General features: G+C 39.0%; 1 protein-coding gene across 2 annotated transcripts in view; it reads left to right on the top strand.

The window, feature by feature from the left end:
* LOC126297776 (sorting nexin lst-4) overlaps positions 1 to 13,766 on the top strand; it is a 91,579-nt gene that overhangs the window by 44,753 nt on the left and 33,060 nt on the right. For both annotated transcript variants that reach the window (XM_049988954.1, XM_049988955.1), the window contains exons 5-8: positions 344 to 480; positions 1,026 to 1,151; positions 4,122 to 4,236; positions 9,193 to 9,427. In XM_049988954.1, coding sequence (XP_049844911.1) covers positions 344 to 480; positions 1,026 to 1,151; positions 4,122 to 4,236; positions 9,193 to 9,427 — 613 coding nt within the window. The remainder of the gene's footprint in view (positions 1 to 343; positions 481 to 1,025; positions 1,152 to 4,121; positions 4,237 to 9,192; positions 9,428 to 13,766) is intronic.

The raw sequence follows: 13,766 nt of genomic DNA, 5'->3' as shown, positions 1-13,766 counted from the left end.
CCTCCCTTCTCTCATAATTTGGTTTTTCAATACTTTAAAAAAATCTCTGTAAAATCAGCACTTTTAAAAAAAATACATACTTTGTTCATTTGAACATTGATTTTAATTTAATTTGATTTGAACTGTCTCCAATCCCCATTCTGCTTCGTATCATCATTCGTATGTTATTTTGACATCACAGTTCTGTACTGACTCATTTTTAGAAAGTAATTTTGAATGTTTATTAAGTTTTGTTGCAATTGATATCATTCTCTTAAGTGGTCTTTGAAAATATTTAACATAAATTCCCATTGTCTTTTAAGTTGTTGTTTTCTATTGATAGCAAAACTTTAATTTTTTGTAGGTAAAATGGATAATAAGGGCACTGTGGGAAGAAAAAATTTCAACAGATTTACTACCTTTGTTAAATCTGGCGGAGAGAGTTACATTCTTGGCACAGTAAAGGTGTCGGTGCCAGACAGCGACAGGGTTTTGATATATGTAAGTAACTGAATTTAATCCAGACAAAGCTGTGTTCAGATTTTTTTTTTTTTTATAGCGCATGAACTCACTGAAGTGAAATAATTCTCTAGTTAGCATCAACAAATCAAATACATGAAAAGCCCAGATCTGTAGAATTAGTTTCCATAAATGTAGGGACTGATGACATAGCAGTTTGGTCCCTTCCCCCCTCCCCCTTTAAACCAACCAACCATAAAAGTCTAGTAACTGCTTACGATCAATGGCCCTGGAGTGTAGTACATGAATTTTGAGTCTTGGTGAAGTATAGTACTGGCATAAAGTGTAATGCCATTTCTAATTCCCTAAATTCCCTATTGCTATCAGTAAACAACACTGAACTTAATTTATCATTATTACTGGTTCAGAGCTGATATATGTAACAAAGTAAATAAATTTGTCACTTTATTTGAATTTAATAAATTAGTTGTTAAACCTGTTGGATATCTTAGGATTATATGTATTATAAAAATGTGTTCTCCATTTAATGGAGATATTGTAATTTTATTGTTCTTACATTGCTGTAGGAAACAGAAGATGGAGTAATGTGGAACCCTATTAAGGAGAGGTACAGTTGCCAAGTAGCATCACCTAAAAAGGAATCAAAACTCAAGGGCTTGAAAAGTTTCATTGCTTATCAGCTAACACCTTCTGTAAGTATATTCTCATTCAGATGACAGTTTTGTCAGTGGCATTTAATTGGATTCAAATTTTGTAGTTGTGTTCATGTCAGTGTGCTCCTTGAGATTTGTAGTTGTTGTATCCAATACAGTCACACATTTATGTGAAAAATCGGTATTCCAGAACATTTTGTAAAACATTTTGTTTTGGTATGTACTGAGTGTAGTGGATCAGGGATTAATAGAATGTCAACTTCTGACAATCTCCACATTAAATAATCCAGTTACTTCAAATCTGGTAATCAGATAAGTCATGTGGATGCACTCAAAAAAATCCAAATGAGCTTGTTTCATCTAGATTAATGTATGACGAGGAAGAAACGGGCAGGTGGGCAGAGTGGTAGCACATGATGCTCAGTATGTTCTAATAGCACGACATCTAGAGTTCAGGGAATTTTATATATTGTTGTTTCATGGTCTACACCTTACTTTCTGTCGACTGACTTTGAAGCATAAGGCTGCCTTTTCACTTCAATCTGTGTACTCAGTATCCTCTATTTTCCCGAAGTTTTCAGACTTTCTGCTGCACCCCTTTCTTACTTCAAAAGAAATTGTTTTATTGCCATGTATTCTAAAACTTCGCTCTTCATAAAGTCAGGAGGATGACAGTTCAATCCCGCGTCCATCCATCCTGATTTAGGTTTTCCGTGATTTCCCTAAATCGCTCCAGGCAAATGCCGGGATAGTTCCTTTGAAAGGGCACGACCGACTTCCTTCCCCATCCTTCCCTAATGCAATGAGATCGATGACCTCGCTGTTTGGTCTCTTCCCTCCAAACAATCCAATCCAAATCTTCGTTAAGTCATCCATCTCCCTGGAGTGAAGTGACTTTTAGGTGGTATTTATGTACACAACCCATTATGAATTACTAGCTATTTTCCAGTCCATGTGTACTCATCTGGGAATCTAGTGTTAAGTGGGAAATAGGCATCAGCGTTTTACTGATACGTCTTCTGTACAGTGTGGCTGCTGTTTATGCATGTTACAAAAGAATGCAGCTACTTCTCCAATTCCTGTGACATTAAATAAATACTTCATAAATGTTAAGTGTTGTGTGTGACTGGCAGAAGTGGGTGTGATTGTAGAAGAAGATTCAATCACAAATATAAGAGCACCTGACATGGTGCAATTTACATGGTGATTGACTTGTGACTTTGACCAGTGTTTCATTTGGCTCATAGTTGCACATTTGAGTGATAATTGTCGAAATAGTTGGTTAGTCATTTCATGGAAAGTGTTCAACTTTTCTTTGAGCTAATCAGATAATGTTTTACTAGTTTAATGTCATTGTCACATACTATATGGAACAATGAAGTACTAAGATTTAGTGTTCCTTAGGAGGATATATGTGTGCAGTCACCCACATACATGCATATGCACCATGTGTAATTGTTCCTTAGCTCTTCGGTAAAGCAGTGTCACAAAAAAAAAAAAAGGCTGCAATAATACAAAGTTGCAGTAACGAATTCTCATTTCTGGTTTACTTTTCGTCTGTTAACTCGGATGATTTTAATGTGTGGCAAAGATTAGTGTAAATTCACAATACTGTGAAACGTTTAATATAAATTTTTTGGTTTATGTTGACATGTCACAATGGCAGCCTGTGAGGTATCGAAATGACGAATAGGTGGAATTGTTTCTGTTCTATATGAACCATACAGAATAGTCTCACTGAACATGTGGGTGACCTAGCACACGACTGATACTCCAGTTTGCCCCAGTGGTTTCCTGTGGAGTTTAGACTGGACTTCTAGATATCATTATAGCACTGGTACAAAATTTGATTTCAGTTTGTTGACTCAGTGTGGTGTGCATGCTGTCATCTAGGGTCCACACCCCAAGGAAGGAAAATTACCACACTGTCACCAAATGTCACTATTGCTCCAACACAGTTCTCTAAATACAGTTTGTCAGAGGCCTGTCTGTTCTACATGTATTGTGACACCTCCCACAGCACAGATCAATGATGTAGTGCCTATACTGCTCCAGTTTTGAGATGTCTGGGCAGCTGCATGTGTACCAAAGGTAATTATCAGCTTTTGCGTTTTCCAGTGATTTCTCCACCTGAGCTGCAACAGGCGTCCTCTGCAATAGCTAATAAACATAACTGACATTTGGTTATAATAGTGGGGTGTAGTAGAGTTGTGGTATTGCATATCGGTTAATTTCTTAGGACTACCAGAGATACCATTGCCAATAGAGTTTTCATGTTGTTTCCACTTTGTGGTAACATCATCAGCAGGTAACTTGGATACATACAGCTCTAATGTAGTCTGATGAAACACAAGAATGCGTAAGACGCAACACTATTGCTCAGTTTGTACTCTCTTCATTAACTTATTGTTTCTTGAAAGATTATAATCCTTACACATTGTGCATGCAGTAATACACACATGAATGCTAAGGAACAAAGAGCACTTCCTATGGTGTGTCTAGAGATTTTTCGCAGCAGTAATCTCTATATTATAATTCCACATTATATTTTCATTTAATATTATTTAATGGAATCAAGTTGACCTTTCAGCCAATGTCAAGACAAGTAAGTAACTGACTTTAAATTGGACATAAGTACCCATTTATTTCTGGAGACCCCAGATAACTCTTAATTTGACCTCTTGTGAAATTGAGAGAACATGCTTCACAGGCGACAGATACTAGTGCAGTGCCACGGTAGAAATTACCAGTTATATCTGGCACATGTGCCTTGAATTTTTCTGTATTTCAACTTTGAACAGAGTAAAGGAATCTCAAGAAATACATAGCAACACTAATCCACTGTGGACTCACCTTGAGGAAATAAGAGCAATTGACGATGGCTTTGCTGCATGCTTAATTGAAGCAGTTCATTTATATTGAAAAATCTAACATAATATAATATAACTCTAAAATTTTTATGCCTTATCTTGCTGCTCACTATTCAATGTTACTTTCTCCACTGTCCAGTTCAACAACATCCAGGTTTCTAGACGGTACAAACACTTCGATTGGTTGCACGAACGCTTGGAGGAAAAATTCAGTTTGATACCAATTCCACCTCTGCCAGATAAGCAGATTTCAGGTACTGTAAGTGAATAATTCTGAAGTTATGATACATATGTTCTGGAATTGGAAAATGTTGCTAAATTTTAATTTTCTGTAATTTATCTTTACCTCATTTGTATTTTCCAAGCAAATAATCTCATTTCCTGTAAAAATTAATAGTTATATTATAAACAATGGTAACTCAGTAGAAATATCAAAAATATAGGAAACAATAGCTTGCTACTTACTGTAAAGGTGGCATGTTAAGTTGCAGACAGACACAGTTAAGACACTTACACATAAGCTTTCGGCCACAGCATTAGTCAGAAAGAGAGAAACGCACACTGTTCATTCACACAAGCAAACACACATCACACGCACTTGACTGCCAACTCTGGCAGCTCAGGCCAGAATTATGGCATTCTGGCCTGAGTTGCCAGAGTGGACGGTCTTGTTTGTGAGGTGTGCTTGCTTGTGTGAACAAATGATGTGTGTTTCTCTTTTTCTGAGAAAGGGTGTGGCTGAAAGTTTATGTGGAAGTCCTTTTAATTGTGCCTGTCTGCAACTTAATGTGTCATTTTTACGGTAAGTAGTAATCTAGCTTTTCTACATTTTAGCTATAGCTTATTTATGGCATTCTACCATCTTCTTGATTCTGTAAAAACTGTATGTCATTCAGTCACAACAAGTACCATTTAGAGTCCTTAAGATTGTAAGTGCTGCATGTTAAAAGAACCCCTCTTTGGGACCAGATAGACACTCTGCCAAAATTGAAGATATGTCAGCCATAGTGTTCTCAGACGATGCTTGTCTTCTCAGATCAAATACAGAAATGATTAATATGATAGTAGTAAACTGAAGGAACAATCGGGGAAAAGTCCCAGATGTTGTATCTTTTATTGAAAGTTATAATAACCAAATAGTATTAGGAACAAGAAGTTCGTTGAAACTGAAAGTGAATAGCAATGAAATCCTAAGTTCTGATTGGAATATTTGTTGCAAGGATAGGTTAGTCACCAACGGTAGTGGTGAATTTATTCTGGTAAAGAATTCGATAATATCTACTGAGATTATCATGGATTCTGAATGTGAATTAATCTGGATGAAATTAAGCATCAAAGGTCAGTCAAAAATGGTAATCAGATGCATGTCTGGTTCGGGAGCTGTAGTATTAGAGCACTTCAGGGAGAACTTTCAGAATGTAATTAATTACTTTGCTGATCATGTTGTTGTAATAGGGGTGACTTCAACTTGGCCAGGAGTAAATTGGGAGAGTCATGTGATAAAGACTGATGCCAGAGACAAGGATTTGTGACATTCTGAATGTCTTATCTGAAAACTACTGAGAGCAGATAATTAGAGAACCAGCTTGTGATGGCAACATCTTAGATCACCTAGCAATAAACAGACCTCACTTCATTGAGTTGGGTAATGTAGAGGAAGGTATCGGTGATCGTAAGTCTATGTTGGCAAATATGACTACTGATATTGCTTTGCAAGTGTGACAGGATTCAAATTGCAGAATATCTGAGTAGTCAAATCAATCTGCCTCTGCCTCTGCCTCTAGTTGGGCACTGTTACCTCACACCATTATGTATGAAATCGTGTGCCACCAGCCACGTCTGCCTGCACCCCTAACTAGCCCACATATGGATCCCCATTCTCCCACGAGCTGCACTAGACACTTCCCTCCAACTCCCTTCCTGCCTACCCACTCCCCCCCACCCCCCCCCCACCCCCACCGACCATAGGCCAGGAAAGATGAGGCAGTTGACTGAGCACCATGTAGAGAGAGAGAGAGAGAGAGAGAGAGAGAGAGTGTGTGTGTGTGTGTGTGTGTGTGTGTGTGTGTGTGTGTGTGTGTGTGTGTTCCACACAAGCTTGGAAAAGGAAGTAAAGGAAGTGCAAAGTGCATTTTGAAAGCTAGCAAAGCTCTATACCTTCCGTTTGTGTACCTATTGACAACACAGCACTTCCGCCTTTTGACGAGTCATCTCCTTTATTTCTAAATAATTCATAATATCCAGCTGAAATTTATCACCACATCCTGTGTCCTTCAGGACTGCTGTGATGACATCTTCAGTTACAGTGATTTGGTGTTTGCTAACTGTGTAGGGCTATTTTCAAAACAAGAATATTTACAGAACAAATGTTATAGATCTCACGTCAAAGTATTTTAGTCAAGAGCCGATGAGCAGTTGTATCGGGACACAATTTGATGTGTGCAAGGTCTATATTAAAAGTACCGTTGTTCAGTCATATTCAGACATAAGTTCTATAATATTTTATGTAGCAGTCTGTTTAAATGCTTACACTTTGATGAGTCTGATATGAATATTGTGATAGCCTAAAGGGAGTGTTGGTGTGAAACAATAGGGAAATATTGAGAAAAATGCACCAACTGCAAGTTATGCATTCTAAAACATGCTAACCTAGTGTAACCCCTTCTTGTTGCTTTAGTTCATCTGTCTCTGAAGTTGTCTGAAAATTGAAAAGCTCATTCATTAGGCACTTTTCGCTTTTATTGACAATGCATCACCAACAGTTCAGAGTGTAACTAAGAGTAGACATTTTGTCCCATTGTTTTTTTATAGAGTGGATGACAATTTTGCTTACGAATAATATAATAGATACCTTCCACCACAGCTGCTTCATCTTTGAAGTAATCGCAATCTGGAATGAAACTGTAACTGCAATAGTGCACTTGTTTACTTTTCTTCACAGATTTTTGAATCCTATTTTTCTGTTATTGTGAAAGAATTGCTTCACAGTTTGCTTTTTTGATTTCAAACTATGAGGCTTATGAAATTTGTTTGTGGGTGTTTGCATTTTGTAATGAGTATGTTGTTATCCTTTCAATTGTTGTTGTTTGTGCTAATGAAAGCAATCACAAGAAAAATAGTTTTCACATGTATAACATCAAAATGAATGTTATTTACTCATAACTTTAGTAGTGTCTGGGGATGCTAAAAAAGGAAATTGCTTCTGGTAACGAGTTTGTTAATTTGTAATTCACTTAAGGCAGAAAACAGAAAAACTTACAACAGTTGCCGAAAAGGAGATTCACAAATAATTTCCATTGTTATTTATTTGTTGCGTTGGAGTTGCAGTTGGTGCATTTTGATATCATTTGTAACTTCAGTTTAGACCTAACTCATATTTATAGAAGTGTGAATAACTTGCATTGGTTTGTACTAGCTATTTCTGCTGCTGTCAATGTGGTGGCACCTGGCACATCTTCTAAGTGATTCACTGCCAGCTGAAGAAACACATTGGATGAGCAAATGTATTGTCTATCGTTAGTCTAATCAAGAATTGGCAATGTTGTGGAATATGTTTGACTTCTATGTGGATGTTAATTTATTGCCTGCAGTGGTTCAGAATTATCCTGGTAAATTCACTCCATATTTTCCTGTCATTAGAGTAGATAATCTGAATGATCCTCTTCAAAAGGAAGACATAGAGGTAGCAAATTTGAGTCCAGGAAGCTCATTTAAACAAAAACTGCACCTTATTTCACCATTTATGTTGAGAATTCTGTCTTGGCCATCATTGGGGCAACAGGGGAATGAAGTTTGCTACAGTTGTATGTTAGCTAAGTGGTAATGTTAGCTAAGTGGTAATGTTTGTTGTCAGGCTAATCTTGCTGGAGACAAGATTTCACCTGTTCTGTGAAAGAGGCACTTCTAGGCAGATCGACAAGAGAGCTAACAACAACTTCTTACCCTTTAAGTTTTGTTGCTACCTTGTTTCTGTGCCCTGTAGATCTAAAGGTGAGAAACCTCCAGATTTGCGCACTTTCTGCTTCTGTCAGTTGTATTAATTGTTATAACAAATGGTCTGTTTGATGGATTTTGTTAAGTATATAATCCTAAATCAGGTAAATCATATTCTGTGCAAATTTCTGCCGTATGGTTTCCTCTTTCATTCCTTTCCAGCAGTACATAGCTTCTTGCAATTTTTCATTTTCTTCCATTTCCCACTATTGAATTCCAGTTCCTCCTCATAAATTATTTTTGTCTCATTTGCTGTACTGAATAATTTTATTTAGCTCATCATACATATCTATGATCTCTTCCACATCATAAACTTTTCCATTATTTCCTATTCTGCAGACCTAGTAGGAATATATACTATTTCTACTTTGGTGGGTTGTGGCTTTGTGACTTTTTGATTATAATAATCCAGTCACTGCCCTGTTCATAGTAGTTTGCTTGAATTCATATTTCCTTATTCAATATTAGACCTACATCTGCATTACTCTTATTTGATTTTGTGTTGCTAACACTGTATCCACTTGATTGTATCTTCTATTCTTTTTGCGTATGCAGTTCACTAATCCCCACAGCATCAAACTTCAATTAATTTCTTTCCAAGTTCTGTAACCTCCCTTCATGGTTAAGGATTCTGACTTCCCATGCTCTGAGCCATACATCTGAAAATTAGTTTTTTTTTCTTATCATAACATCCTCCTGAGTAGTTCCTGTTGATCCTAATGAAAGATTTTTACCCAGGAGGGTGCCATCATTAAACCACACAGTTCAGGTACATGTCATCAAAAACCATAACAATATTTGTTTCTTTTTGCTTGCAGCTGTGGTGCACAATCAACAGGACAGAGCCATGTTAAATAATATTAAGAGGCCAGATCAAATATACATACAGACCTTTTCTACTGAAGAGCCTGTTACCCTTCTTCATTGACCACATTTAATGTAGCCTCTCCACAGATTTCCTTCCAGTATGTTTGCACTTAAGGTTCAGCTAGCTGTCTGTCCAGCTGAGGCACACAAGCCATCTTCCCACATCAAGGTATGTGGTTTCTCCCTCTATACCCACCCTCACCCCCACCCCTAGGTACTGTGAACCAAGTAGGGCAAAAAGAAATGTGTGTTCTACTAAAATTTGAAATTGGTTGTGCTCTAAACTAATAAACCTTCTTCAAATGCCTTATCTAGTGAATTATATTTTGGTAAATTTTAATTTTCCGTAGGAAGGTATGAAGAACAGTTCATTGAGCACAGGAGAGTCCAGTTACAAAACTTTGTAAACTGTATATGCAGGCATCCAGTCCTCTCACAGTGTGAAGTGTGGCAACATTTCATTACGTGCACTGATGAGAAAAGATGGAAAACAGGAAAAAGGAAAGCGGAGAAAGATGAACTAGTAGGTGCAAATTACTTTATGGCATTGCAAGCACCAGAGCGAAATCTTGACATTCCATGGCTGTAAGTACATACTAAAAATTTATCCATATGTAATGTGTGTATTGTTATAGGATACAGACTTTTATCAGAATTTGAAGTACTTTCTACAGATTGTAGTTGTTACATAAGATAGTTTGTGTAATTTTGATTTGTGTGATTATTTAGTACAGATGACCACGATCTCTGACCTGTGATTCTGATTAGAGTACTGTGAGGAAATCAACATTTTATGTTTGTGGACATGTTTAACATCAGTTGTAGACATTCATCTATTAGAAGTGCCTTGTCAGTTTACATACCAGCTTTCAACTATCTTGTCATGTAGGAATGCATGTGTGCCACCTTTACATTATGAAGGATTTTAAATTAAATCAAGTTATTCAGCATGAACTTAAACTGACTAATATTGTAACTCTTTTGTTTGCATATCTATTTTCCTGTGCGTCACAAATTGACTCCAGTATGCTAAAACCATCACACTGTGAAATGATCATTGTATCTGAATTTGGCTATGCTAGTGCATAAGGCAACCTTTCATTCAGCCATTTGAATCCCTGGGTATAATATGTGATTGAAGCTAATAGAAGAGCAATGTCAATAGCTTCTATGTTACAGTATATTATAAATAGGTGCAGCAGGCACATAGAGGAACACGACTAAGAGACCCTCACCATTTATTCCAAAGAAAAATTATTTTGAACATTCTGATGCCACTAATCCAAGATAATGACCTCCATAGAAAGAACATTGTCAATGAGCAGCATGTTTGAATTTGACATGGTATATATGTCCTGGGAAACCTGGAAAAAAATATGGGAATTTTTTATCCAGGAAAAGCCTGGAATTTTTTACTGCTGGAGAGTAATACTGCAGCAATAAAACACAAACAAGAGAAAAACACCAGAAGCAGGCTGTTGACTGCAAAATGTGTCAAAGGCTTCAGGACAAAACCTATGCAATACAGTGTAACAGCAAACTGCTTTCAATGAGTGTGACGTCACCCTGTTACTTTATACATTTCTAACAGGTAGTGGGAAAATATTGAGAATGATGATTTGAGAAGGATTACTTTCAAAGTAAATTTCTTTTTATGCAAGATGAATTTTGTTACGTGTGAGAATGTGTGATGAATTTCTTAAACCGCAGAGCATTTGATTCTCATTCAAAACTTACCTTTTTGAGGGCCAGCCACTTAGAAAAATTTTGGGCCCAGAAGACCAGCCATTTAAGCCATTACTTAAAATTTGACTGCCACATTTGTGTTTGATACATCTGAAAGGTTTGCACACACTAAAAAAGGCTAAGCTTCAAGATTGGTTTTTCATATTATTTTAGTTCTTTCTTAGGTTACAGCTTACGCAATAACGATGGCAAAAAGTGTAATTGAATGAGTGAAGGAGAAAAGGATAATATTCCAAGGAAAGGGAAATTATACTGAGATAGCTGTTTTGTAGCGAACTCTATCTGCTATCTAGCGAATGGAGAGTGGGGAATATTCCAATAGAACTTCAATGATCTGAGATTGAAAACTTGATTGAGTGAAAGAGAGAGATAATATTCCAGTAATGTTGTTCTTTCTCCACTCAAAGGTGCATAATCATTTTAGATGCTTATGCTTAGAAATGGTGAGAGATTAAGTCGACAGTGAGGTGTCGATTTGTTGATAGCTTCTGTAACAATGCAAGTTGGAGCTGCTTGTTGCATGGGTGTGTTTGTATTCAGTAGGTTGTAGATATTTCTCAGCAAGTGAAGCGTTCTTTTGCGTTCTGTGAAAAATGTCAGTTAGATGAGGGTGTAACTGAGCCTGAAAGGAAGTGAGGTACAGTGAACAAAGATAAACATTCAAAAGAAAATGGAGAAACTAGCCTGATAAAGAATTTAAGAATATGTCACAAGCAAGGGTTATTTGGTGGAGGCTAAAAGAACTGGACCAGATTGTGAATGTCATAAGAAGTGCATGGCTAGTTTCACTGCTGCAGAGAAACAGTGCGATCAAAACTTTGTACAGTGGACGCCAAAAAATTACCCACACATCTATTAGGACTTATAGAAAGTGACAATGTTGTTACACATTGACCAACCACAGAAAATTCCAAACAAAACACATCATTCTTTAAATACTTCACCATGTCCGATGGAACTTCCAGGTTACTGCCTGTTGAGTAGTTACTCTAAGCTGCAAGTCTGATTTCATACCCTGCAGCTGATTTATTGCAGATAACTTGTAGCTGTCTCCCTTGCGGGTCCGGGGATTAGAATAGGCCCGAGGTATTCCTGCCTGTTGTAAGAAGCGACTAAAAGGAGTTTCTCACTTTTTGGTCCTATGAGTTCAGGTCCCATTCTGTGGTTTGACCTTCCACTTTCAAAATTTTTACAGAAGTGCTGGCTATATGGGGAAGGACACTTTACATGGTACACAAGTGCCCTTAGATTTGATCTCATGAATCTCTTGTCATGGCTTTGCATATCCACCTGTGATTCAACTCTTTGGGCGAGGACACATTCTGGGGTATGTCTTGTTCTTCCATTGTCTCCTGTCCTCTTTCACTCCCATGACAATATTGGATTTCTCTGTACCTAATATCCAGCACGGTAGCCAGTCTGTTGTGGGACCATCATGTACCCATTTGGGGGGGTAGCCCCCTGACAACACAGGGATCTCACTGCTGATGCCTGAGCTGTAAACTCCCCATGTATGCCAGGGAGTAAATGCCTGTCTTCCAGGGGCATCAGGACTTCTGGCAACAGCCATCAAGACAGTTTGGCCTTTGCTCTGTGTTGGGTGGCGCCCGTGGGGAGAGCTCCTGGTCGGAGTGGGTGGCATCAGGGCGGATGACCCGCAGTGAAGCGGACCAACTCATCTCTTGCTGGTGGCTGTACGGCACCAGCAGTCTCTAAGAAGGGCAAGATGGAATAAAATGCCTACAGGTATGACCCTAAATAGTTTCCCTCCCTCGCTACACCATGGGATGAATGTAGAGCTACAGAACGGAGAGAGCTATATTCGCCTCAGTTTTTAGTCTGCAGCAGAACTGATGGCCGACTTTTTTCTACTGCTGAAGCCTCAATTTTTCATTGAACACCTTGATGATAAGTTTGGAGAAGTGACAGCTCTGTCAAAGATGCGAAACGGCGCAGTCTTGATTCAGACAGCATTCCCAGCCCAATCCCGAATATAACTCGCCTGTGACAAGCTGGGTGATATTCTTGTTTTCGTCACTCCTCATAAAAGCCTAAACATAGTCCAGGGGATTATTTTTCATCATGACCATCTCTTGCAGTTTGATGACAAGCTCTGCACCAACGGCGGGTGTGTTCATTTCACCTGGTGCGTTTACAGAGGACCCAAAGACAACAGGGTTGCTACTGGTGCCTTCATCTTGGCCTTTGAGGGTGATTAATTGCCTGTAAAGGTCAAGGTGATGGTTTACTGCTGTGATGTTAAACCATACGTCCCTCCTCCTGTGCGGTGTTTTAAGTGCTGGAAGTTAGGCCACATGTCTTTCTGCTGCACTTCCAGTGCCACGTCAATACTGTGGATGTCCACTGCACCTAGATACTTAATGTCCGCCACCTCCCACTTGGATCAGCTGTGGAGAAGACCACTCCGCCTTCTGGCCAGACTGCCCAGTATTCCAAAAGGAGCAGAAAATTAAGGAGTACAAGACCCTGAACAGGTTGGCTTACGCAGAGGCTAAACATAAATCCGAAAGATTACACCCCATTCAGTTAATGTCGACATACACTGCAGCTACACCACCACCACCATCGCCGACCCAAGTGCTAGTGGTTCCTCACTCTGTGCCACGAACAGTGGGCTCTTGAGGCCACCAGAATAATCCACTCTTTTGCTGGTAGCGGCAAATCTTCCTCCGTTACTCCCAAAGCACCTACTTTGGGAGCAAGAGGCCCCTCCCCTCCCCTCCCCCCTCCAAACACAGGGGACATCGGTTCCCTTCCCCCTCCCGGAGAAGCAACAGCCTCCTTTGGCTCCTCTCATGTGGAAGGGGTCCCTTGGCCCCCCCCCCCCCCCCTCTTCCAAGATCTCCATGATTGCCACGGCAGACACTCGCCAGTGGCTCAAGGAGCCAAAAGCTGGTGGACAAAGAGCTTCATGATCTTCCTCCATGCCTGAAGCTGCTTCGGAGAAATCTAACTAGCAAGTCCCTAAAGAGAAGTGAGGGAGCAAGCAAAATAAGTAGTAATCTGTTAAGAAACAGGACCCTCTGGTGGTCCCAACACCACCACTCCGTCAGTTCAGCATCTGAGGATGGAGTGGAGCTCTTAGTGTCCGCTGCAGATCTGGAGCTCACTGGTGCCTCATCCACCATAGAAATGGCTACAAATACTCAGTTGGAGG

The sequence above is a fragment of the Schistocerca gregaria genome, chromosome X (genome assembly GCF_023897955.1).
Source record: "Schistocerca gregaria isolate iqSchGreg1 chromosome X, iqSchGreg1.2, whole genome shotgun sequence".
NCBI classification, from domain to species: Eukaryota; Metazoa; Arthropoda; class Insecta; order Orthoptera; family Acrididae; genus Schistocerca; species Schistocerca gregaria.
Note: the sequence above shows the minus strand (reverse complement) of the source record. Positions and strands in the feature narration are given on the sequence as shown.